Genomic DNA, 27,520 nt, shown 5'->3' with positions numbered 1-27,520 from the left:
GGGCACTATGTGAATGTGCCGCAGCCTTTTGGATGGTTGAAGCTTAGAGAAAACAAAGGTCGTTCTAGGGCAGATAACAAACCAAATGACATTAATGGGCAGCAGGTTTAAAACAAATAAAAGGAAGTTCTTCTTCACGCAGCGCACAGTCAACTTGTAGAACTCCTTGCCTGAGGGGGCTGTGAAGGCTGGACTATAACAGGGTTTAAAAGAGAACTGGATAAATTCATGGTGGTTAGGTCCATAAATGGCTATTAGCCAGGCTGGGTAAGGAATGGTGTCCCTAGCCTCTGTTCGTCAGAGGATGGAGATGGATGGCAGGAGAGAGATCACTTGATCATTGCCTGTTAGGTTCACTCCCTCTGGGGCACCTGGCATTGGCCACTGTCCGTAGACAGATACTGGGCTAGATGGACCTTTGGTCTGACCCAGTACGGCCATTCTTATGTTCTCATGTTATGTTCTTGAGCTCAGTTAGCAGAGCCCTGCATTTCGGGAACAGTCAAACCCGGGTTTCTCGCTCCAGCACTGCCACGTTACATGGTTTATTCTGGAAAGTGGAAAGCCTTCCCAACGATAACATATTAGCCACAATACGACTAACCAGGATTGATTTTGATCTCCCTTTTAATGAGGGAAAGAAAAATCAGCATGTCTTCAGACTTTCACTGTTATAGCTCACTGACAGCTAGAACACAGCTCTGAAAATTAATCAAACCAAACAAGTGCTTTCATGTTAACGTTTTAAAATGGCCCCTTTTGACATTTTTACAAGCAATTTAATATTAACTGGGCAGATGGCCACACAAATTGTCACATAAAACCATAAAATCCTTTTTACACTGGCTCACACACAAGAAACAGCTTTCAAGGACGAGAGGTGTCTAGTTTTCTTAAACAGTTTACAATTCTGTTAGCTAAAACCAGAGGAGAAATAAGCACAGGCCAGCTGAGGAAGACGTCTGTCTTCCCAAACCAGTCAGGTTCCTTTTCACAAGTGAAAGTAAATACCAGGATCTGGTAAAATTCCCCACCAAAAGTCCCCTATAGCTCAAAGGCGCAAGTGCACATGCTTAATTTCAAGAGGAGGCAAATGAGCCTCATGGGAAGTGGGTGTCCCATGCCCTGCCCCAACATCACAGTGACTCAGACAAAACCTCCAGTCACTGGGCCAGCAGTCTGGGAGAGAACGCTGACGCCCCTTTGATAAGCATTCTTATGGGCCAGCTCTTTCAAAGGGGGTGCAGTTAAGGCACAGGGAGGTTCAGTAACTTGGCTGATAGGCAGTGTCCCGGGGTTGGCACTGGCTGTGAAACCAAGCGATTCAACCAAGTTCTAATCTAGGGCCTGACAGCTTGTCACAACTGAGCACTTCTCAGCATGATGTGGAGCACGGGCAGGGAGCCTGGCTAACCTAGCGAGACAGCAAGTGTGGGTGGTTTGTCAGGTGGCCACGGAATGAGCCAGGGCTCCTCAGAAACCTGGCAGCTCGGCCAGTATCCTCCACGTCTTTACACTAATAATACTGCGATCCAGCCGTCCCAGGTAGTGAAAGTTTTGTGGTGGGAACCCCAGAGCCCTAAGATAGGAAGATGGCCAACACCCAGGGAAGTCACTGGGCAGTGGGCGCCTGACACCCCTAGGTACATTAGAAAATCCCAGAAGAAAGAAGAGATGTGATCTCCCACACACCCCGCCCCCCAGAAATTCCCAACAGCCGTTTGTTTTAACGCACTCAGGTCATTACAAAACAGACTTGCTTATTACGTCATTTACAAATCCCAAGCACTTCAGAAGCAAGACACAGCCTAGCCAGACAGGCCATACACCCAACCCAGGAAAGGTAGGGAGCGTCCAGTGGCCTGGGACATGGCTCCCATTGCTGGCTCTGCTATTATCCTGCTATGGGACCTTGGGCAAGTCACTTCATTTCTCTTGTGCCTGTTTCCTGCCCCACCCCTTGGCTTATCCATCTATACACTGTGAGCGCTTCAGGGCAAGGACAGAGGTACAGTATCCAGCACAGCTGGGGCCCTGCTCTCAGCTGCGGCCTCTAGGTCCTGCTGTAAAACCATCATAACAATTCCCACACAACAACCCCATCCAGTGTAGATCCGATGTTTGTCTTCGGCTGGCACTCTACATGCTAGATGCTGTCCAGAGACAGGAAGAGCTGCCTGCCCTGAACAGCTGGGATTCCAAGGTAACATCCAAAGGGTGTGATGGAGATTATATACCGTCTTCCCTCAGTCAATACAAATTCATCATTCAGTGTCTCTCTAATAAAGGCTCGGTCTACACAGATCTGTCTCCATATACAGTAGCTATTTCAGGCAGGGTTGCAAATAGCTCTGCCAGTACAATTCCTACCTGGACGCAGTTGTATCAGCAGGAAGGTGCATACACGCTGGGATAGCTATTCTCCCCAGTAGAAGCACCTTTATAGAGATAAGTGCACCATACAGCAGGGATTGGACCAGCACAGCTAACGCATACGTTGTTTTAATTTCAACATTTCCCCCTTCTCCTCCCCCCAGACCTGCAGGAAGTCTGCATTTCTCCACCAGTGGCCCCCAAATCCATTGCTATTCTTTGAGGGAATTTTAACAAGGAAGTACACTCGGCTCAGTTCTTATTTGTACAACTCAGCAGGTGGATTCCACTTTTCCCAGCTGAAAATAGCACAGAAGGATGTGAGAACAGAGCGCTGCTTCAGGAAAGCTAGAGAGCTAACAGCCTGTGATGGGGCACCTGTTGCTAGATGATGGAGCCATTGTTTCCACAGGCAAAAGCATGGTGTGTTAATGAGCTAACATGACAAAGCATGAAAAGCGATTACAACTGGACCATTTATGGCTTTAAATAGACTATGGGAAAAGGTGCTTTATATCTTCTTAGCAAATATGCTTTTAAAACACTAAGGACAAGTCCCAGGACTGGCCAGCAAACCAAACAACCGAGAAAATATTCTGTTTGGTTCCAGCAAATAGGAGAAGTCCACGTTGGGCCAGTCTGGGAGGCAGGGGGGAGGAAAGTGTCTTTAGAGCCTTTAGCCCAGGGGTTAGGGCATTTGCCTGAGACATAGGAGACCCGGGTTTGAACCCTCTACTCCAAACAGGGACTTGAAGTCCGAGGTCCCCACTCCCAGGGGAGCATCCTAACCACCCAGCTATCGCTATTCTGGGATGGGCTTCTCTGTTTCTCCTGCTGAAGTTGCTCCACTTTGTGTAAACACTTCAATATTCATTGGGTCAGACAGAAAGTGTGAGACTGACTGTCTAGCTTGGTGGTTAAGGCTCTCACCCAGGAGGGTGTGGGTGCAAATCCCCCCTCTGCATCAGAGACCTATGAGGAGGGGGCGGGCATGCTGAAGTTTTGCCTAGGGTCTCCGATTGCCTTGAGCAGCCTCTGAGCAGACAGCAGATGTGAATCCACATCTCCTACCTCCCAGGTGAGGGCCTGAAATCCCAAGCGTAGCCCAGAGGCTCTATTTAGTTTTAATGGTTCCCAACCAATGAGAATCAACCTCTCTTCAGAAAACAGGACAAATGGCAAAAGCAGATTAAAAGTGATTCCCATCAAGCCGCCGTGCTAGCTAGTCACAATCTGGAGAGAGAGAGCGTGGTGGTGAAATTCTACATGGAAGGATACAAGGAACAGAAGACGCGAACATGGATATTTGCTACACGTCTCCAGGAGAGGGAAATGAAAGCTTCTTGGACCAGCTCCCACAGTAATCCAAAACTACAGAAAATTCCCCAGCAATGGGATAGGACTTAACAGGCAGCAGGAAGGAAGTTCCTACATTACAGGATTTACTCTAGGCACATACATTATGTTCTGGAACGTTGGAATTTCAACTAAAGTAGCTACCCAGAACCTGCTTCTGGGGGACAGGGAATGAGCAGATGTGAAAACCTGGGATGGTTGGAACCAGGATCTACGGTGCAATAAGGGGTGAGAGGGTCAAAGCAGCAACAATCAGGGTATGACAGTTCCGGAAAGCACGTCTGGGCAATTCAGAAAATCTCCAAGTGAAATGGGAGGAAACATTGAAATTTACGAGTACAGCAAATGAGAATCCTAGGAACTCCTGAAAGCACAACAGATCAGGGACCCTCTGAAAAAGAACGCAAGGAATAAGATTTGGCCAGTGTGGCTTGCCAAGGAACTGGCTCAAAGATTTGGGGGTACACACAAACCTGGTCTGAAAATGGAAAAGCAGAGACGACATCAAACAAGAAGAATTATTCACTGAAGGCTTGCAGGGAAAGGCAGTAAGAGAGTAGTGCCAAAGATATCAAAGGGAATAGGAAGGACTTTCAAAACAAAGGGAAAGTAGTAGGAAGAAAGTAGGTCCATTAATAAGTGAGGGATGCAGAATTAATGGATTACTCAAAAATGACTGAGCTGCTTTTTAAAAAGCATTAAAAAAATACAGAAAAGATCTTTGAACATTGGTAAGAAAGATCTTGTAAAAACAGAAGTCAGCTGATCTGAATGACATGCACTCAGGAACCGAGGGGCTTTGCTGCACCTATCTTTGAACCACCACTGAAAACAGGGGAATTCCAAGAGACAGACCTAAAACAAATGCAGAACCTTTTTTTAAAGAAGTGCATTATCCTGGAAATTACGGCCCTAAAAATCCTGCCTCTACCTCGACTAGTCCAATGGAACAAGGTATTAAGAGAAAAAAACTGAGTCACAGAACTATGAGCAATAGGCAGCATGAGGGCAGGTTATGAAGAGCACTTGTCAATCAAATGGGATTTATTTTAGAAAGAAGTGAAAAGCAAATGGCTGACAGGAACTCAGTAGCTGTAATAGACACATGTGGATTTTAATAGCGCTTTTGATATTGTCTCAAAATCCGATATTGAAACATTCAGAATTGGGTGGCTAGGAATTGTACAAAGAAGCCGTAACAGGCTAGGCATCGAATCTGGGGAAGGTGTCTAGCAGAGAACTCCATAAGCGCTCGGTCTTTGGTCTGGTCTTGCAGGAGTTTGCAAGGCAAAAGGGTGGCAAAAAAGGCCAATATAATTTCAAGCTTCATATGCGGAGGGTGATCACATCATGGAGCCGGCAATTAACAGATTCTCTGTGTAGCTCCACGTGGTGGCACCTGGAACACTGAACGCCCCTAAGGCATCAAGAGCAGAAATCTACTGTAGCATTGGGGGTATTCAAACAAATGAGGCAAGACCACATTGTCAGAGAGATCCAGCGCTCTTCAATCCACCCACAATGGCCTGCCTCCCCTACAGGCGATGACAGCACCCCCCAAACACATATCATTTCCCTTTCCATTGCCCTGCACTGTCTAACCACACCCACGTGCGACCCAGCCACTGGGGGAGGGGAAGCCAATTACAAACATTCACAAGCTGGAATTCAGAATAGTGCGGAAACCAAGGGAGGGAGGCTGGCAGGGCTGAGGTATGAGGGGGATGGAAGGAGAGCTCAGAACATCTCCATGTCGGACCTGGCTACGCAATGGCTGAAGGCTGGGGCAGGCACAGCAGCAGAAGGCTGTCTACACGCAAGAGAGACGTACACACCGAAGCGTAGTACACAGGCTGTACCTAGGAGAGATGGGGTTAAAGGGAAATTTAGGCTAATGGCAAGGAAACCCTCCTGATGGGGGTGCCGAAGGCTAGGGAGCGAGACATGTAAGCCTCATTGCTGGGGCAATCTCGTGTAGGCAGCACACGGTCAACATGGCTAAAACTGGGCTGGTGGGGTGAAGAGCTCCCTCCACCATCTCCTTCTCCACCACCGTGCACAACACCGCCCACCTTCCTGTTGCTCAGGCCCATAGCCTGGGCATCTTCGTCAACCCGCTAGGTCCTCACACCCACGCTGTGTCTAAATCGCACGGATTCTGTGTCTCGTCTCTAAGATACAGCCACACGGCTAGAACTCGTAGCCAAGCTCCCGCCTGGCATCTCCGTTACTGCAACAGCCTTCCCTCCGGCCTCGACAAAGGCCATCTCGCTCCGCTCACATCCATTCAGAACATCGCTGCCAAGAGTCTTTTCCCAGCCCGTCACACTGATCATGCCCCCCTATCTTTGCACCCCTTCCCTGGTTCCCCGCCCCCCTGCATAAACCAACTACTTATCTTCACTTTCCAGGCCCTGACCGGTCTATCCCCACCTACCACCTCTCATTCCACTCTCGCCTCTGATCAGCCACCAATACCCACTTGTTAAATTTTCAAACAAGCACCTCCATGCTGCCCTCCAGCTCGGGAGGAGCTGCCCAAACACATCTGCAAAGCCACCTCATTGTCTGGGTCTGGTCCCTCCTCCACACCTCCTTTGCCTGATGCCTACAAAACCAGGCTGTCGGTGCGCTGATACCACTGCTATGCCTATCATGCTGACCAGTATAATCTCCGTGTTTCCTGGTGCTCCCTCGCTGGTCCTTCTGTATCAATGTCACCTGTTTTCTTAGGCCGTAAGGGTCTTGGGGCAGGAACCATCTTTTTGTTCTGTCTGTACAGCACCTAGCACACTGGGTTCCTGATCCATGACGAGGGCTCCCAGGCACTAGAGTGATACAAATAATAAATTAACAAGCTAGGAGTGGACGAAATCCACTACAGCATGGACAAACAGGGAACAGCAAGGCACTGGTCCCCTGGAGATGGGCTGCATGATCTGACAGATCTTTTTCATCTCTACCTTCCACTATGCCATTTCCTCTAAAGCTCTGATACCGTGCCCTCCAGCTGGGATCATTCCACACGCAGAGAAACACACAGCGTGAGCAGCCCAGACTTCAGCACAAACTTAATCTACTCCAGTAGCTGCCTATGACTATTGCTGCCCAGCCATTCCCTCCTTTGGCAGACAAGGAACTTGACAGAAGAGGAGGTTGCGGAGAAGCAGTATCCCAGAAAAGGTGGTAACAGCCATAACTCATTGAATCGGTTTATAAATGAAGATGATCACCTGAGCTCCATTTTAGCCGGGTCCCAGGCCAAGCAGCAGCAAGATGGCACTAATACAACCACAAATACATATCAGGGCTTTGGAGCGGAGCCCCGAGCAGCTCCGGAGCAGTGGAGCTGCAGGTTTTTGCCTGGAGCTGGAGCGGAGCCAGAGCACAGCTCCAAAGCCCTGATACATACGGCACTCAAGAATCTAGCAAGCCGTCATGGTTAATTGAAGTATGCTAGAGAGACATGCCAGAAAGCACCAGATACCACTGTAATAGATACGGTATGAAAACAGAGAGGTTACTGCCTAGCTGCTTTGATAGCAGTATAAAATGTCATTCACTCAATCTCAAACCCTTGTTAGAAACCAATCTTAATTACAACAGTAATTCAGACCAATCTTCGATCCAATTACAGTACAAAGTTAGCAGCTGGAGAAACAACACGTGGGAAAATGTCAGGCTTTTAGGCAGAGACAAGATGGGTGAGGTCATATCTTATTGGACCAGCTTCTGTTGGTGAGCAAGACAAGCATCTGGTAATCTCAGACTGTCTTACTGACCAACAGAGCTCAGATTTGTTTAGATCTGAATACCCATAACGATTGAAAACTGGCTAAGGAGTGAAGAAGTACTGAATTGCAAGGCCCGTCTAGCAGGTGGGGTGTTGCAGGGACTGGTGTTAGACTGTTTTATTTAGCATGTCATTAATGACCTGGAAGGAGGCATAAGTACATCAGAGCATGTCAATTAAGTTGCCAGGGGATACCAAGTTAGAAGTGCAGCAAAGACAAAGAAGGATGGAAAATAACACAAAGGCATCAAACAAATGAGTCATTCTGGAGAAATACAATTTAACAGATCTGGAGAAAAATGACTCCAAGTGGATTCAGGGCTTATGGAGGAGAGGTGCTTAAAGGCAGTAGTGACAAAGGAGAACCAACAGCGGACAAGGATGAGATGTTTGTTTGGAACGTTTTATTTTTTATCTGGGGTAAAAGAAGATTGTAATCAAACCACGTTACAAAGGGGATTGTTTCCATGCAAGCAACTGGACGACTGCACAGCACTCCCAGCCTGGAGCTTCCCTCACATGCAATAGCATCAATATGTTCCTTAAAAGGACAATCTGGAATCAATCAACACTCCCAGAGTTGTGACTCTGACCATCTTATTCAGACCAAAAGTGTCCCTGGAAATGTAAAGGCTTGTCCTCTTTGGAGTCAATACATCTGATTTAGTTATGGAATAACATGAGTGTTTATTAGGAAGCCTAATATGCATATTAAGAAAAAGATATTCCACCTGGAATAAACGAACGCCCAGTTCACAGACCCTCATCGTGCAATACAACAGCCTCCGAGAGGCAAACATTCAGGAAGCACAAGACTGAGCTGCAATAGAGCCAGACTGAATCCAGCCTTCCTATTTCCTTTTCTGGAGTGAATAGTCTATTCTCCACTGCATGCATCCGATGAAGTGGGTTTTAGCCCACGAAAGCTTATGCTCAAATAAATTTGTTAGTCTTGAAGGTGCCACAAGTACTCCTGTTCTTTTTGCTGATACAGACTAACACGGCTGCTACTCTGAAATCTGGTTCAGACAGGATCAATTTCTAAAGACAAAAGTTTTTTTCCCCCCTAACTACCAGCACCACAGAATCCATCTGGGATGTTCAAAGAAAGGTGGGCTCCTTCCAGCTCATACATCACCACCATAAAAGAGTCACCAGGTCAAATTCAGCCTTGTTTTGCTCCCAAGAAGCTGTGGCTGCACAGTTGTGAAGGTAGAATTCCATTCGACAAATAGACTTCAGCATTCTGCTGATGTGCCTGCCAGAACGGAATCCTTCTTTCTCACCGTAACTAGAGGGGCAAGGACGCATTCATCACTAAAGCAAGCAGTTATGATACTGAACACAAACCTGGAGCAGAGCTGTCAAGGAAGAAGGGTCTCTTTCTTACATACTGTAAGAGTATGTAACGTCCTGGAATTGCCTAACTTTTCAAAACTTGATTTCACAGCACGTACGTTATTATTGCAAGGTTTTTTCATTTAACATTAGAGGTGCAATAACGCCTCTATGGGTTGTTTCTCATTTAAAGGCAGGGGCCCATCCTCTTTATTTTGAATGAATTTATCTTGTGCATATCACACAAATTTAAGCACAGTGGGTAAAAATACTGAAGTACTGAAAATCCCTAGAAATGTCAATGGAATATTACTTGGTAAGAGTCCAAATTAATGTTAAAGTGGGAGCTTCTAGAAAGTTCAATGCAACTTTTCTCAAACTCCTTTAACTCGCAGTGGCTGGTTCATGATTCATGCTTTCCATATAGCAAAGGCATACTGATAGCATTCCGGGGGACTTTCCTTAAACAAAATCAGAATGGGACACTTAATCCCAAATAAGAGCGTCCACACAGGGACTTGCATCGCTATAACTAGAGGTGTGAATTAAAGCTGATTTGAGTTATTTTAATGCAAGTTTGTGTGCAGATGGGGCCTCAGGCACAACGGATGGAAACCAAGCAGGGGGGCTCCCCAGCAGGTGAGGCAGAGCTGGGAAGCCAATCACTCCTGCACAGCTGGGTAGCTTAATTGCATGATCAGAAAACAGGAGACTGGGCTTCCAGGTGCTCAACTCCTTCCACATGTCTGCACAACAGCCCAGTGCCAGGGAAATCCAGCTTTGTTCACTGAGTTTGAGCGCTCCCAGAGCCAGAAAGTGCCAGGCCTGCCTCTCCCAATACAGAGCAGCGCGTTCAGAGGGTGGAGTGGGCAAGGAGCAGAAGTCCCACAGCCCCTGAAAGCTGGCGAATCTAATCCAAGTCAGGAAGGACGACACATCTGCTCTGGAATGAAACTGAAGTATATTGTTCGTCAGCCTGGAAAGAGACTTTTTAAAAACTAATTCTAAACCCATTTGAGCCTTTCTTGATTTAGCCAATCGCTCTGGAGCCCAAGAGGAAGACATCCTGCCAGGCACAGTAGCTGGCTGCCATAACTATTCTTCTGTGATTCAGCACAACCCTGCGATCACAATGAAGCCATGAGATGTGGGCATTTAATTTCATTGGTCACGGTTTCACACACATGCTGTTTCAGAGGACATCTACCATAAAGGTGGCATCTTAGGCAGCTATCAGCCAGGGGGCCTTTCAGCATGTCCTTTCTAGCAGCAGCTGGGAACAAGTCAGCGTCTATGGTCAGTGCAAAAGTCCCAGATTTGATTAGGATTTTGGGTAAAGACAACATACTTGTAACACACAGAAAGGTCCCTTCCAAGAAGGCTTCCAATAGTGAGGTTATATTACACTTTATTATGGGAGTGCCCCAGAGCCTCAAACAGGATCTGGGCCCCAGGCCATAGAATAAAACAGTCCCCACCCTGAAAAGCTCATAATCTAATTAAGACATGACAACAAGTGGGTGTAACAAGCAGAGTGACCAACACATGGGCACCTAGTGACATACACGATTAGCTGGCCTGAAGTCAAAGATTTGGTTTTAAAAAATAAAATCATGATACTAGCAATCCTCACTAGCCATTTGCCTGGATGGTGCTAAGCTGTGGAGCCGGAGCCCGAGCCCAAGCCCCGCTGCCGGGGGGGAGGAGACCTGAAGCCCAAGGGTTTCAGCCCCAGTAGGGGGGCCTGTAACCTGAGCCCTGCCACCCAGGGCTGAAGCCCTTGGTCTTTGGCAATAGCCCCAGGCCCCAGCAAGTCTAAGCCAAGCTTGGCAACCCCATTAGAACAGGGTCCTGACCCACAGTTTGAGAACAGCTGGATCCGATCATCACTGGTTACTGTCTGCAGTTCTGATGTCTACATTTCTAAAAGGATGTTGACAAACTACAACGGGCTCACAAGAATGATTCAAGATCTGGAAAACCTCCCACAGAGGGAACGTTTAGGAAGCTCAGCTTATTGAAGAGAAAGTTAAGAGAGACTTGATCACGGTCTGTATGCAGCTATATGGGGAGAAGATTTCTATAGCAGAGAGCTTTTCACACCAAAGACACAAGATCCAACGACCGGAAACTGAAGTTGGATAAATTGTCTTCATCCTTAGAGTGCAAATCTTTAAACCCAGAGGAGAATTAGCAATGGGAAGAACTTATCTAAGGATACAGTGGATGTGATCAACATAGGAATTCCTGGGTGAAATTCTCTGGCCTGAGTTGTGCAAGAAGTCAGACTAGACGATAGTCCCTTCCGGCCTCAAAATACATTAACCCCTTTCACTCCTTAAACACCAGAGACCTTGTGACCACACTGTGCTATTGTGACCAGTCCTGGGTGTCAGCCACAGGATTCCCATTCTCTGGGAAGCCACAATAAGGAGTGCTCTTCAAAGTAGCAGCCAACCCACTTCCGATTCCATTTACCTCCCCCTTAAATCCCATCTCAAACCTACCCTACAAGCGTCTCCCAATATCTTCCCCTCTCTAAGCGTCATCCCATTACTCCTACTTATCTGCCTTTTACCACCCCAAAAACATTTCTTCCCCTCCTTGGTGTGTATAGTCTTCTCCTTGTTGTAGCTTACGTGCACATGCACACACCTTGCCACTGAACTCAGCTACACACACACACACAGCATGCACACACTCCTTCTGCATAAATCCCTCTCTTTAGTCCCCCGATCACTGCTGTTCTTCTTTGAACTCTAATTTGTCAATATCCATCTGGTAACATGCCCAGAAATAAATATAGCCGTCTAAGTCAGTGGTTCTCAAAGCCGGTCTGCCGCTTGTTCAGGGAAAGCCCCTGGAGGGCTGGGCTGGTTTGTTTACCTGCCGCGTCCGCCGATCGCTGCTCCCACTGGCCGTGGTTCACCGCTCCAGACCAATGGGGGCTGCGGGAAGCAGCGCGGGCCGAGGGATGTGCTGGCTGCCGCTTCCCACCGCCCCCATTGGCCTGGAGAGGCAAATCGCGGCCAGTGGGAGCCGCGATCAGCCGAACCTGCAGACGCGGCAGGTAAACAAACCGGTCCGGCCCGCCAGGGGCCTTCCCTGAACAAGCAGCGGATCGGCTTTGAGAACCACTGGTCTAAGTCACCCTAGAACTGTAGCGAGAAACTATTACTTCCCTGCTCCGTGTTGTGATTCAGCCTCAGGAGTATGAATATGCAGCCCAAAACTGTGTTGGTTTCTTCGCAGCCATATCACATTCCAAGTTTCTGTCCAAGATCCTGTCCTCTAACCCAAGGTCTCTTTCAGCGTCACTGCTATCCAGGTTTCTGCTGCCAATTTATAGTTTATTCAGAATATTTTAGCCCAGATGTGTTCATTCAAGTTGCTCAGTCATTGATTGCAAGTTTCTTTAATATTCTTTTCTTTTCACTTAATTCCTCCCCATCAGTACAGAGGTACTCTTAAAAACCCTACACATTCACCAGACCCAGAAGAACGTAGGTAGAGAGACACTTTTGTTCTGGGTTTTTAATCTGCCTAAGTTTTGTGCAACATTTACATACCATGTTGACAGACACTAAGATAAGCGGAGAAGCAGCCATTTGACTGTAATGCTTCTCCTGATTAAGTTATCATCTAAGTAATCAAGGGGCCTCTTTGATCGCCATTTGCCTGGATTTGTTAACCAAAAGACACATGGTTAACTAAGATCTCCAATGTCCTCTGGCTTCAAGAACCTCAAGAGTTGGCACTTGAATTTTTTTGTTCTTGTTTTTCACCTGTCATAAGCAGGCCTATTAAATCCAGACATACCATCATCCATCAATACAAATGTTCCTGGTTACACCAGTGGGTCCTTTTACAACATCCTAGGATCAACTCTGAGTATCTGCATTGCACTAAAGATCTAAGAGTACAAATCATTCTGAGATTTAGTACAAAAGGGTTTTCACTGCAACACAAAATCCATATTTGAAAATCAAGTTCTTGAATATGGTGTGTTCACATCTGGTCTGGGTCTAATCCAGCCAGGCACCGTCAACCAAAAAAAGCCATCTACACTTGAGGAGATCTAGCCACCTGAGCATCAGGTAAAAGCTGGGCCAGCATGGCTCAGTAATGGAAACAATACTTCCTGCTGCTTCTCTTGCTAGAATTCAGGCTTCAGTGAATTCACTGATGCCAACGGCATTTCTAAACACTTGCTGCAGCTGGCGCCAGGGGCAACAGTATATTCCTACAGGGAAGAGCTTCGCTTCATGAGATGAGGCAAATAGTGCCAGGGCGGAGGTGTAGAAGGCTAAATTTCAGTTCCCTTGCTCAGGCCAAGAGACTATATTAGCCAAAGGAATTACAGCTCATAAAAATCTCCAAATGCTATTGCTATCTATCATTCCAGTAACTTGAGCACTCCGGAGAAGAGAGACAGGTGCTCTTGCAGTCATGCACTATGATGAGGGCATCAATACAAGATCTTACACAGACAGACAGCATTGAGGACGACAACATAAGAGTTTAGTAAACAAGTCAGACAACACAGCATTTGAGATACATTTGTCTTCACGAAGTAGGTAAAGAAATAAGAAGAGGGACACTTGTTTCTAAAAGCCAACTCTGATGTCCAGCAATCTCATTTAAAAGTTTGTCACAAGCACAATTCTCTCCCCTCTGGACAAGTGTGCCCATTTTTGTCAGTTTTCCCGCTAAGCTAGCCAGTCACAATTAGGCTGTTTAAAGAACTAAGCAAGACAGGTCCAAGTTTTAAGTAGCATCCTCCCCCATAACCTCTCAGAACTGGTTTTTTCTCTGAGTTCTCCAGTGAAAACTCATCTGGCCCCTCATTTCCACCCAGATTACTGCAATTTCTTTATCCCTGGCCCCTCTGACGCACTGCCTTCTTCCACCCCATCCAAAATACTCTGCTGGCAAAATCATCTTCCATGTCCATCTGAGTGACCACATTCTCCACTGCACAGAAGTCAAGCTGTTTGTCTTAATATTCAGAGCCCTCGGCCCACCTTCCTTTTCTCCATCCTTGCCTCATTTTCCACTGCAGAGCCCCATCTACCTGTATGTCAGCTCACTTTCCATGCCTTCTTCACTATGTCCTCCCCCAACCCCAGACCCACATGAGGCTACTACCCTCTCCACAACCACTCCTGGAGACCCACTCCTGCCAGGAGTCCTACGGGTAGCTCACTGACCAATGAGGACAAAGAGTAATTTGGGACTCATTTACATGTCCTATTTTAAAAGTGTTGGTGACACGTGGACCTAAGTTACACCCCATCATCCTACACCGCCTGTCTTTAGATTGTGAGCGCCTCAGGGCAGGGACTGTGTCGTCTTCTCTGGGTAGAAAGTGCCTACATTGTGCAGAGAGGGGCCGTGTCTCTAGCTACCAAAAGCACGGATAAGAGCAGCACTGAAGCTGGGAGCACCACAAGGGAGCTCTTGGCAGCACCTGCCCCAGGTGCGAGAGTGGAGCTAAGGAAAGTGAGCTCCCACTAGGCACTCAAGCCACTCTTCCAGGCTAACCGGGCGTGATGTGGAGGTGAGGGAAGCAGACTCAGACCAAGCTGTGGAACTCCGACTCCCCCAAGACCAGAGAACCGGTTATGCTATGCATGCCCTAAACATCCATGAAAACCAGCCCACATACCATGGCCCAAACCTACTCACCCTTCCCCATCACTCCCAAAGAGTCTCACCACGAACGTTCTTCATCCACAACCCAAATCCCCTGCTCCCGAGTCACTCTGCTCTCAGGTTCTTCAAACCCACTGCTCTCTCCAACCCCACAAAACCCAGAGAAAGAGTTCTGTAAAACCCACCAGAACAACAAGCACCCGCCACGCCATAGCCCTCCCTCCTGGGACTCCCACATCCATCCCCACTCAGATCCGCTGCTGGACAGGCTCTGACACCCCTCCCCCCCCAGCCAGGCTGTAAAGAGATTTCCAAAGCACCCCCCCACCTCACACTGGGGCCCATACACCCCACACACACCTCCTGCTCCCCAGATACCCCCTCACACCCCACCCACCCTCCTCATAAAGCACCCCTTGCAGAAGAATGAGCCCCCCAACTAACCCTGCTCCATAAGCCCCACACACACACAGAAGCCCCACATCCCCTACAACCTGCCCCTGCCTTCCCCCCACATTCAACCCCCATAAACTCCCCACACCTCACTGCCTACCCCACCCCCACTTCTACTCTGACACCTTCTGCCCCACAAACCCCCATTTTCCCCTACCCACAGCCTCCCCACCAACACCCCATGAGCCACCCCACTGACAGCTCCCCACACCCCATAGCCCCCACAGACAGTGCCTCACAGCCCCCACACCCACCGACAGCTCCCACACACCCCATAGCCCCCACACCAATGGCTCCCACGCCCCACAGTCCCCACATACCCCAATGGCTCCCCGACACCCCATAACCCCCATGGTGCCCCACGGTCCATAGCCCCGACGGCTCCCCACTCTCCATAGCCCCACACACATACCCGACAGCTCCTCACGCCCCATAGCCCCGCATGGCGCCCCACACCCCGACGGCTCCCACACGCCCCATAGCCCCCATCCCGACGACTCCCCATGGCGCCCCATAGCCCCCATGGCGCCCCACACCCCGACGGCTCCCCTCACGCCCCACAGCCCCCATGGCGCCCCACAGCTCCCCACACATACCCCGACGGCTCCTCACGCCCCATAGCCCCCATGGCGCCCCACAGCTCCCCACACATACCCCGACGGCTCCTCACGCCCCATAGCCCCCATCCCGACGACTCCCCTCACGCCCCACAGCCCCCATGGCGCCCCACAGCTCCCCACACATACCCCGACGGCTCCTCACGCCCCATAGCCCCATGGCGCCCCACACCCCGACGGCCCCCACGCCCCATAGCCCCCATGGCACCCCGACGGCCCCCGCCGCGCCGCTCACCGGGGCACGCAGCTGGGCGCCGAGCGGTCGATCTCCCAGGTGGCGAACAGGTTCATGGGCACCGGGACCGGCCCGGACCCCGCCGCCCCGCACGGACCCGCCGGGGGCCCGGCCGCGCCGGCCGCCCCGGGAGCCGCCCCCAGCGCGCCCGCCGCCGCCGCCATCCCGATCCCGCCGCCGCCCGGGAGCCGACACTGGAGGGGGCGGCGGGAGCCCCAGACCCGCGGCGCGGCGCAGCGCAGCCTCCGCCCCAGCGCCGGGCGGGCCGGGCCGGCCTCCGCCCGCAGCCAATCGGACGGGAGGGGGCGGGACCCGCGGGACCCGCGCCCAACCAGGGAGGCGGGGCGGGGCCACCCGGGAAAAACAGCCAATGGGGGCACGGAGGGCGATGTTGGTGGGCGGGGCTCTGCTGGGCGTGGGGGTTACGTGAGGAGATGGCAGGGGCTGCTGCTCCGGGGGGGGGGCAGATCCTGAGATGGGGCGGGGCCCAACGAGCGGGACCCCGCCACGATAGAACCCGGGGCCCCGGCCCCGCCCCCCGGAGCCCCGACCCCCCCCGCCACGAGAGAACCCGGGGGCCCCGGCCCCACCCCCCGGAGCGCAGACCCCCCCCCCGCCACGATAGAACCCGGGGTCCCGGCCCCACCCCGGAGCCCAGACCCCGCCACGATAGAACCCGGGGTCCCGGCCCCGCCCCGGAGCGCAGACCCCCGCCACGATAGAACCCGGGGCCCCGGCCCCGCCCCGGAGCCCAGACCCCCGCCACGATAGAACCCGGGGCCCCGGCCCTGCCCCCGGAGCGCAGACCCCCGCCACGATAGAACCCGGGGCCCGGCCCCGCCCCGGAGCCCAGACCCCCTGCCACGATAGAACCCGGGGCCCCGGCCCCGCCCCGGAGCCCAGACCCCTGCCACGATAGAACCCGGGGCCCCCGCCCACCCCGGAGCGCACCCCCCCCGCCACGATAGAACCCGGGGTCCTGGCCCGCCCCGGAGCGCAGACCCCTCCCGCCACGATAGAACCCGGGGTCCTGGCCCCACCCGGAGCCCAGACCCCACCACGATAGAACCCGGGGTCCCGGCCCCGCCCCGGAGCGCAGACCCCCGCCACGATAGAACCCGGGGCCTGGCCCCACCCCGGGCGCACAGACCCCCTCCCGCCACGATAGAACCCGGGGGTCCCGGGCCCCCCCCCGATGGACACCGCCCCCCGGGCTGGAACCCCGGAGTCCTGGCCTTGCCCCTCCCGAAGGGGGCCGACCCCCGGGATGGAACCCAGGGGTCCTGGACCTGCCGCCCCCTTCCCCCCCCATGGATACAGCCCAGGGGTCCTGGCGCACACATCCTTTCTCCTCCTCCTCAAAGGCACCCGTGCAAGAGGCAGCCAAGGCCTAGCTTCCAGCAGGGCCACTGCCTGGTGGCTCGAACAGGCTGAAGGTTCAGGGGGGTCTAGCCCCAAACTTGATTTTCTGAACAGAAATGGACCACACGCTTAACAACAGCACTTGGCCTCTGAAACCCTTCCTCTGGGAGCTCCACGGCCAGCCCTGTGGCCTCTCTCCCATAAAAAGCACTGGACACTTTTAAACGCCCTCCTTCCAAGATACCACCCGCTGCTACAACTATTTCACAGGATAATCCTACCCGGGGAGAAAGGTTGGCCCAGCTACAGCTTATACTGAATGGGAGGAATCCCCATGCACCTGTACATCAGCAAACAAGTACTGTTTAGACTGGAACTCCCCACACAGCAGCTGCAGACTAGAACCAGGGCCATTCCTGGTGCTACTTACAATTCCCAAGCCAGGGTGGTGATCCCAGAGCTAAGCATTCAGGTGAATTTTGTCAGGCACACACCCCAACCTCACCCAAAAGCTGACTTTCTTGAAAAAGATCTTCTGTGACTGAACTGTCCCATGTTCAGTCATAGGGGAGGATGTGGCGGAAGCCTGAAGTGAATAGATCATCTTCATTTATGAGACACTCAAATTGGTGAGTTTTCATTTTAGAAAAAGTGTCTCATGATATTTTGCCAAAACATCTCTCAAAAATGGATTGATCTAAACATTTCAAATCCATTTGTCCCATGTTCCTCAGCAAGAATGAGTGCATGGGACTTACTATACATGACAGCTTGGAACCTCTGGGAGCTTGGCAAACAGTCTAAGCTTTTAAAGAGCCTGGTGGAATTTAGAAGCAAGATGAATGTCTCCAGAACTTGTACATTCAGTGAGACAAGGAAGAGTTTCCATCCAAGCCTGATTGTTTTACTCCCTGCTGGCTCTACAAAATACCCAAAGGATACTGTCTATCTGAAATTTGGCCTGTACAGGGACTTAGAGGAGGATTTTTTTTTAAAGTACATTTTAAGTTAAAAAGACAAAGTATTTTTGAGATGGGGGCGTTTGGGAGGGAAGGTTTTTAGGCAGTTCAGTACATCTTTGGAACATCATAGCTCAAACCTGAGTTGGTTTACAAGCACCACATCTTTACACAGGCCCTGAGATTGGATTTGACGAGGGCTCCAGGACTCTATCTTCAACAGGGCCCAGCATCAGCCACTTCAGAAGCAGCAGCAAGAAACCCCATAGTGTAACTAACTGGCCAGGGTTAAAGCTGGCCTGAGGCAACCTGCAGCATGAAGGTTTAGATATCCCTGTAATGTGTTTATCTAATGAACGTCTAGATGTTCTTATCCATATATGTGTCCAATCCTTTTGGGTCGTGCTAAGCTCTTGGCCACGATATCTTGCGACAGAGTTCCAAAGGATAATGATGCATTATGTACAAAGTATTTCCTTTGAGCGGTTTTAAATGTGCTGCCTTTCAGTTTCACTGGGGGGCTCCTTCTTCCTGAACTCTGAGAAAGGCCCAATAGGAGTATCTACTTTACCTTCCCTGCCCCTCCCCTTATTTTGTATCTGTGTCCACACAAGAAAATTGTCCCAAGGGAACTAAACTGGTTTAGGAACATTTAGTGAAATGGGTGCAACCCCCTTGTATGCCGTGCTTGCTTGGGATTAAGAATGTCTTTCAGTGCCTTAGTTCAACAGGTGCTATTAAACCCATTCCCCACTAGTTTCTCATGTAGACAAGCCCTCTGTCGTGTCCTTTTCTTCAGCTCCTCTCTATGATGAACAGTCCCCATTGTCTCACTCTCCTCCAGTGAATGATTTGCCAGGCCTCAGTCCTTGTTTTCTTTCTCCAGAAACCTTTTGAGTAGCCCAGCCCACCACACACAGGCCTCACAGCCATGCCCAGTGTAGTTTAGTTAGGAGATCTGTACAGTGCAGCTGTCAAGCTATGTCCTCTGCTGTTACTTCTCTTCGGAATAATGTGATATTCCTGGAACACCCAGAGCAAAGCAAACCCCGAGGTAACCTGACTGATTTCACTGCTGGAAGCGAGACGAGCGTGGCCGGATCCCTGGGGTGCCGTAGCAAGCACTCAGCCGAGCTATCGTGATGGACAGATACTGAGGCCAGGACTCATGGATCACATTTTGTAGCTTGTGTGGGCCAAGCGTGCTGCGCCCACCGTTCTCCATTCCCCACCTCCAAGCTCTCTGTGTGACACCCTCTCCTGTTTCTCTATTTCAGGGACCACCCTCAACTCCCACCACTCTCCCCTCATGCCAGGGGCTCTGTGTGTATCCCGTTCCCCGGGGGCTCTGTATAGCTTCTGTACCATTGTCCTCCATTTGCCCCACTCCATGGCAGGTGGACTATGTGAAACCCTCTTCCCTCCCATGGCAGGGGGTCTCTATGCACCCACATTTCCCCTTCACCCCCATGCCTGGGACAGTGAGCCCCCACTGCACTCCAGGCTCCCTGTGTGCCCCCCCCATCCCTACTGTCCTAGGGCTAGTCTACACTTACCTGCCGGGTCGACGCGGAGAGTTCGACTTCTCGGAGTTCGAACTATCGCGTCTAATCTAGACGCGATAGTTCGAACTCCCCGTGCGCTCCGGTCGACTCCGGAACTCCACCACTGCAAACGGCGGTGGCGGAGTCGACCTTGGAGCCGCGGACTTCAATCCCGCAGCGTCTGGACGGGTGAGTAGTTTGAACTAGGGTACTTCGAGTTCAGCTACGCTATTCACACAGCTGAACTTGCATACCCTAGTTCGACCCCCCGCCCCGCCCTTAGTGTAGGCCTGCCCTTAGTCCCTGCTTTTCCCTCCCCATTTCCACACTCCCTGCCCCAGGTCCCCCCTTTCCCGTCTCCTGCCATCTCACCTCCTTGGGGCCCTGCTTGCTCAGCCAACTATCTCAGCTCCATAGCAACAGCTCTCATGTGCTTTAGGGTACAACACTTCTGAGTCTTCATGGGAATCCTTCATGGAAAGCTTCTCTGATAAGCTGCTAGCCTTTATCATTCCTGAATCACGCGTTTCGGGGCTTACGGTTCTGCAGGCAGCTAGCAGAGCTCTAACCCTCTGGGCCACCCTCTCCTTTCAGGACAAGCTGTGGAGACGGCCACGCCAGTCAGGGCACGGGTGACGGGCAGCTTACGCACAGCACCCCAGCTGAAAGAGCTTGGGGCAGAGTCACTGCCCTGGTCCCTTTGGAGTTGCACCAGAGGAGCCAGATTCTGTTCCCGGTCTCCCCTGCTAGGGATTCACCCACACCAGGGGAGTCTGCGGGGAGCGTGCAGCCAGCTGTGCTGGTTCCATGCTGCCCTCCCCCATACAGCTCCTGCTGCTCCAGAGCCAGGCGGGAAGGAGGCGTTTCCAGGGTGCACTGAGTTCTAACTGACCACAGCTGGTGGCTAGTCCCTCGGCACAGGGCAGAGCAGCCCCTAGCTCCACAGGGTACCTGGCCCTTTATGTTCTTCGCAAGTCCCTCATTTCAAGGCTCCCGTGTGGGGCTGGGATCTCTCTGGGGCCTTGAGTTCAGCACTTCCAGTTCACAAGTGCGTGGTCTGTGCTGGCTGGTATCCTGCCCGCTCCCCGGCTCGGGGCAGGATGCTGCACTCCGGGGTATGCAGTTCCATGCACTCCGGGTGAGTTCTACTCAAACAATGGAGTCCTGCTGAACACCCCCTTCAGGAGGATGCTCTAAGTGAAGTGGGAAGCATCCTCTGGGAAGTAAGTGGGTGGGTAGCTGGTGTCGGCTGGCAGGCAGGCCCCTCCTGAGCAAGGTCTATCTGGGCAGGCCTGGCAAATTCTGGGCCAGCTTCCTCCTTCCAGACAAGTCTGACCTTCCTGGATTTGCCTAATATACCCCCTGGCCGGGCCAGCATAGCTACCCCTGCAGTACACCCAGGCACCAGCCTGCAGCTCTGCACACGGTAGGACTGCCTCAGCCAACACCTTGGCTCCCCAGACACATGGCCCCGATCACACCAATCACCACTAGTCCCAGCCTGGTGTGGCAGGCCTGGGGCAGAGCCACAAATCGCCAAGCAGGTCACCCAGCTGCTTTGCTTGCTTGCAGGGGCCCCAGCTATAGGGAAACGCCCCACTCTGGCTGCTCAGGGCAGGCTCCTGGGAGCGGAGCAGCTGGAAACTCGGGCCTTTGTGGTCGAGTGACTGTTCCCTGAGAACTGCAGCTCAGGTCCCAGCTTAAGGGAGACACGCAGCCACTTCTAGGAAAAATTCAACCAAACCCACTTTCAGTTTCTCTCCAAGTTTTCCCCTGGAAAATCCCCACGAGCTTTGGCCCGAAGGAGGCACAACACGATGCCCAAGCTCATCTGCACTCCAGGGCCCATGCAGCCCAGAACACTGGCAGGCACCACAAGCCCTGGGACGGGACGACACAGGGATTCAGCGGAAGCCCCAGATTCTGGTGGAGGGAGGGGACCTGTTGATTTGCAGGTGGTTTAAACACCAGGGGAACGGGTGTGCACCCAGGGATTTGGGGATGCTTTAGACCCCAGGGCTGCATGTGGAGATCCAGGGATTTGGGGGGGTGCTCTGGAGCCCAGGTGGGTGGTAAGGTGGGCAGAATCCATGCAAGAAGGGTCCTGAGTCAGCCTTGAGCTCCCTGTCCATCCCAAACAAAGGGTGAGCAGCAGCTGCCCTGTGGAGCTGCAGTGACACCCAGTGGCTGGTTTGGGCAACGCTCAGTGTCTCTGTGTGTCCTTGGGCACAGGCAGCCCCTGCACCTCTGGGTGAGTGTGTCAGGTCTCATGACATAGATCCCGGCAGGCACGACACTTTTGAAAATTGTACCCCCAATTTGGATGTAGAGTCTCCATGGGTTGGATGACCCATCCCATCCCATCCCTGGGGAAATTGTTCCAGTGATTAATTCCCCTCACTTAACAATTTGTACTTTATTTCTAGTCTGATTGGCTCTGGTTTCAGCTTCCAGCTGCTGGATCGCATTCTGCCTTGTCTGCTAAAGAGACGTCTCCTATCAGAAGGCTTCTCCCCAAGTAGGTAATCGAATCACTTCTTAATCCTCTCTCCAATAAGCTACCTAAATTGTGCTTCTCCAGTCTCTCAGTGCAGAGGAGGTTTTCCAGCACTTGCGTCTCTTTCCAGCTGGTCAACATTGCTTTTTAAGTGTTGATCCCAGAATTGTACAGACGGCTCCAGTAATGGGCTCACTAATGCCCTGTGCTGGCAGGCGTCTGTCACAGACCACCTTGCTAGGGAACAGGATGATCTGCTCCTTAGGCATTTGTCCATAATGTGGAGGAAGGAAAACTGTGACCATGGGAGATTTCAACCTGGGGGCTGTTGTATTAATTTTGATGGAATACATGGGCCTGAAGGTCATAACACAACCCTGTAGCTGTCCCACATTAAACAGTGTTAAACAAGGTTTGGCGTTTGGCATACAAAAACCTCAGCCTGCTTAGTGCCAGGGCAAACTCCCCATTAAACATCCTGTTACCCTTTTATGAAAGTACAGAAAAGAAGGAAGGGCAGTTAAATCCTTTGAAATGCTAGTACGAAGTCAGACTCTCATTTTCACACTGTCCCTTGCCCCTCTCCCTTTGGCTGGAGAGAGGTTTCGCAAGGACCCTCTTCCCTCCCCCAGTTTGAGAGTCTCTCAGATCATACTGAAGATGGGAAAACTGTCCCTTTCAGGGAACAGAGAAGAAGTTGGTTGCGATGGGCTGGAGCTGTCGTTGTGAGAGTCTCAACCTGTTTCCTAGAAGACAAAACAAGGCAAACGCACACACACGGGGAACAAAAGAACAGCAAAGATAGAAAATGCAGTGTCTGTGTCTGGCGTCGATGCTAACTTGCAACCTCGCTTCTAGAAAACAAACCACCGGCCCAGCACACCGTAAGGCCTGGCAAACTGGTACCGGCGTTGGGCTCTGTACAGCACTGCTTCAGCTGCCTGTCTCTGGTCCCAGACTTACAGCAGTGATGCAACAGATACAGTCTTGACTGGCTAAGACAGAGTCTCATTGGACAGACAGAAATTGGAAGGACAATAAATAAGGTGGGGAAGGAAAAGGACACATGGGGTGGTCTCCCATCCCAGGTGGTGTTCAGGATTTGGATGGCATCAGTGGAAGTGGCAGTGTTGTCTGGATCCCTCTCTCTGGCCTGCACATCTCTCAGGAGCAGGGAGACAAAGGCCCATTTTGGTTTAGATGGAGCCCATCCCTCCCATATCGGCTCCTCCTTTCCAAAAAGGTTCCCCAGTTCCTACTAACCTAAACCCGTCCTCCCTACACCATCCACGCACTGAGACCCTGCAGTTCTGCCTGTCTAACTGGCCCTGTGCGTGGAACTGGATGAATTTCAGACAATGCTACCATGGAGGTCCTGGACTGTAATCTCTTACCTAGCAGCTGAAATTTGGCCTCCAGCAACTCTCTTACCTTTCTCTATGTCACTGGTACCTACACGTACCACAACCACTGCCTCCTCCCCAGCACTACACATAATCCCATTGTCTTGAGTGGTCCACAACCTTTACACCCAGCAGGCAATTCACGATGCGGTTCTCCCAGTCATCACAACCCCAGCTATCTGTATTTCTAATAATCGAATCCCCAATAATATATTACCTCTCTCTTCCTAATAACTGGGGTTCCCTCCCCCGGAGAGGTATCCTCAGTGCCAGCAGATACCATGACATCATCTGGAAGGAGGGTCCCTCCGCCGCTCCAGCTTGATGTTCTCCTTCCCAGAGACTTTCACCCTCCTCAACAGCACTGAGGCTGTCAGACCGGGGGTGGGACCGTTCTACTGTGTCCTGGGAAGTCTCCTCTCTGTACCTCTCTCTGTCTCCCTGTGCTCCTCCAGTTCAGCCCCTCTGGTCTCTAGAGCCCGTACAGAGTCTCTGAAGGGTATGAGCTCCTTGCACCGAATGCACACATACGCCACCTGCCCATCCATGCTGCATTTGCTGCACCCAGTGCAATTGACTGGCTAACCCCACTCTGCTGCTGGATTTCTGCCTGCATTCCTTTTACTCCTGCAGCTTCCTTTCTTGGGTTGGTTTGCTTGGGGGATTTTTGGAGGGAGGGGGTGTTTATTGGCCTTCGAGAATGTTAATCAGGTGTATCTGGCTCTCTTGCTCCCTCTCTAACCTCCCTTGTACACTGCCATTTGCTGCTCCTCTTCGCCAGCTCCAAGGCACCGGGAGAGCGCTCCGGAGGCAAAGGCAGTACAAACTCACACTCAGGGTGCCACAAACTCAGTCAAAGAGAAGGTTTTCAATTGCTTCCATCCCAATGCTGGTAACAAACAAGAGGAATTGGAAAGTCTCACTGATGAGAAGAAATCTGATACAGCTAACACTACTGAAACCTACTGGGACAACTGGCATGATTGGAATGTTACAATCACTGGGTATAAACTGTTCAGGAAGGACGGGGGAAGGGACATTCTACACTGAAGGCATCATTACCTGCTTGAAAGTTATTGATAACTCAGAACCACGGGCTCTTGAATGCACATGGGTCAATGTGCTAATGTACAAAGTCCAGAGAGGGGTGCTGCTGGGGATCTGTTGCAGACCTCTGAATCACACCAGAGAGTTATTCCTTCAGCAATGGTCTTTAATATCTGGAAAGAAAAATGGTTGTTATGGGGGATTTCAGTTGGGAGACGTGTGCTGGAGATCTCAATAAAACATTGTGAGTTTCTAAAAAAGGATGGATGATAATTTCCTGACACAAAAGGTATTGCACCCAACAGAAGGTTACTCTATTGTGGACCTCATTATGACAGATAAAGATGAATTAATCGCTGGGCTGGAAGTTGGTGATTGCCTAGGAACCAGTGATCATGACCTGATTACATTCAATATGCCGAACAAAGGACAGTCCCAACCACTAATACACATACGTGGTACTTCAAAGGGCTAATTTCTCAAAGCTGAGGAAAATTATGAGTGAAACATCAGACAGAAAAATGCGAATGAAAATTGGGACTTCTTGAAGTGGAGACCATTACGTGGCCAAAAAGTCATGATTCTACAGCCAAGAAAGAGCATAACTCTGGCTAAAAGCCCATCCGAGTCAGTGCAAAAGTGAAGGCAACAATTAGAAATTAAAAAGGAATACGTAACAAATGCAAAAAGGGGGAAATAGATAGCAATCAGTATAAATTAGAAGTTATGAAGTGTAGAAAATTGATAAGGGAAACATCCATGGCTTGCAGGGCTAAGGGCAATAAGAAGGATTTTTTTAAGTGTCTTAGAAACAATGGAACTCCAAGCAATGGTACAAACCCATTACTAGATGGAGATGGTAACAGTGTTAATAACGATGCAGAAAAGGAAGAAGTATTCAATACGTATTTCTGTTCTGTATCTGGAAAAAAGCAGGATAATGAACTCTTATCACATGAGGCTGATGAAGTTCTTTCCAGCCCATGATCAGAAGGCCTGGATAACTTGCACCCAAGAGTCTTTAAAAAGTTGGCCAGGTTCTTGTCAGGTCATCTTTTATCTTAGACAACATTTCTTAAACCAGGACATTTTGTTATTCTTAACCAATCAATGTATTAATTCACCCAGAATCACAGTAGTAGAAAATCAACAGTTCTTCAACCAACTGTAGACACAACCAATGTTTTAGGCATGCACTGAACACATCAATAGTTGTCTTGCCAGCAATTGTCACGGACTAGGGTTGAGGCTCAGCAGTTACAGCTTTATGTTCTCGACCTGATAACTGGTGAGGGAAGAAAGCAGAAGAAATACAGCATTACACTGATACTAACTCCACAAAGTTATTTTGGGACAAGCTCCGCTAAAGAGTTCATATGGATCCACCTAATTAAAAACCAAAAGAGGCATCTCGAAAAGACGGGTGCAGGACTTTGCTGAGCTATTCCATCGTCCCGCTATTGTCAACTGACAGATGCTAGAGGAACTAACTCAGCACCCCACACATAAAGAAATTGCCTCATCACCTACTGTTGAGGAAGTATAAAAAGTTATCAAACAAACAAAGTCAGGTCAATTGCCAAGCAAAGACAACATACCAGCGGAAATTCTTCTACTTGCAGGCCCCCACACTGTTAACTATCTGCATTCACTTATTACGATATCTGGGAAGCTGAGAAAATTCCTCTGGATTTCAGAGATGCAATCTCAGTTACTCACTCACTCATGCCCGTCACCCCAGTCGGGGTATGGGCCGCCAACCACAGATCTCCAGAGTCCTCTATCCTGGGCCATTAATCATAGTTACACTATACAAAAATAAAGGCAACAAATCTGACTGTGTATCTCCCTGCTACCTGGAGATGGTAAATCCTTGCTCATATTGTACTCAATCTACTTGTTGAAACATTATCAGAGAAGTATCAGAGGGGTAGCGTCTGATGAAGTGGGTATTCACCCACGAAAGCTCATGCTCCAAAACGTCTGTTAGTCTATAAGGTGCCACAGGACTCTCTGTCGCTATTATCAGAGAAGCTTCTACCAGAGACACAAAGTGATCCCTGGGGCCCTACACAAGCTTGTCATAACATGTGGTGTACTTCATCCAGTGCACTAAATGCCCCAGCAACAACGATGTGGGTGAAACCAGACAATCACGGGGCTCTCCAATGAACTCACACAGGAAATGGATAAAAAGATAAAAACACTCTAACACCTATGGGTGAACACTTCTCAGAGGGATCACTCTATACCTGACCTCTCAGGCCTCATCCTCAAAGGAAACCTGCACAACACCTGCAAATGACAAGCCTGGGAGCTTAAATTCCTTACTTTGCTAGACACTAAAAATCATGGACTGACCAGAGACACTGAACATATGGCCTACAACAGGGGTTCTCAAACTGGGGGTCATGAGGTTACTATGGGTGGGGGTCGTGATCTGTCAGCCCCCACCCTAGACCCCGCTTTGCATCCAGCATTTATAATGGTGTTAAATATATTTAAAAGTGTTTTTACTTTATAAGGGGGGGGTCGCACTCAGAGTCGTGCTGTGTGAAGGGGTCACCCGTACAAAAGTTTGAGACTCTCTGGCTTACAACAATCTGTAACCCACTAAACACCCAGCTTCCTTTTTTCCTCCTTGACCGCTGTGGCAGGAGCGGTGTTAAGTTAACCGGCCACTTCACGTTGAAAGGTCCCTTGAAATACGTGCGAAGGACTTATGCCCAAGAATCTGTCCCAGCTTGTGTCGAGCAGTGGCCGCTCCCAGCCTGAGCTGACTCGGGGCAGCTCCGGGGCCTGTCTCGCTTCCCACCAGAAGCTGGGCTGGGCCAGTAGAAGCTGTTCGCTCCCCCTGGTCTCGCTGCTCTCCGGGGACCAGGAGTGTG

The 27,520-nt window shown here is 50.7% G+C and overlaps 1 protein-coding gene across 3 annotated transcripts in view; it reads right to left on the bottom strand.

Annotated features, from left to right (window-relative positions):
* LOC120400515 (phosphofurin acidic cluster sorting protein 1-like) overlaps positions 1-15,944 on the bottom strand; it is a 107,399-nt gene extending 91,455 nt beyond the window's left edge. For all 3 annotated transcript variants that reach the window (XM_039529162.1, XM_039529163.1, XM_039529164.1), the window contains exon 1: positions 15,821-15,944. In XM_039529162.1, coding sequence (XP_039385096.1) covers positions 15,821-15,876 — 56 coding nt within the window. In that variant the 5' untranslated portion in view covers positions 15,877-15,944. The remainder of the gene's footprint in view (positions 1-15,820) is intronic.
* Between the last annotated feature and the right edge of the window lie 11,576 nt (positions 15,945-27,520).

This window comes from Mauremys reevesii, linkage group 3 (genome assembly GCF_016161935.1).
Source record: "Mauremys reevesii isolate NIE-2019 linkage group 3, ASM1616193v1, whole genome shotgun sequence".
Classification (NCBI taxonomy): Eukaryota; Metazoa; Chordata; order Testudines; family Geoemydidae; genus Mauremys; species Mauremys reevesii.
This window is presented reverse-complemented; position numbering and strand designations above follow the sequence as displayed.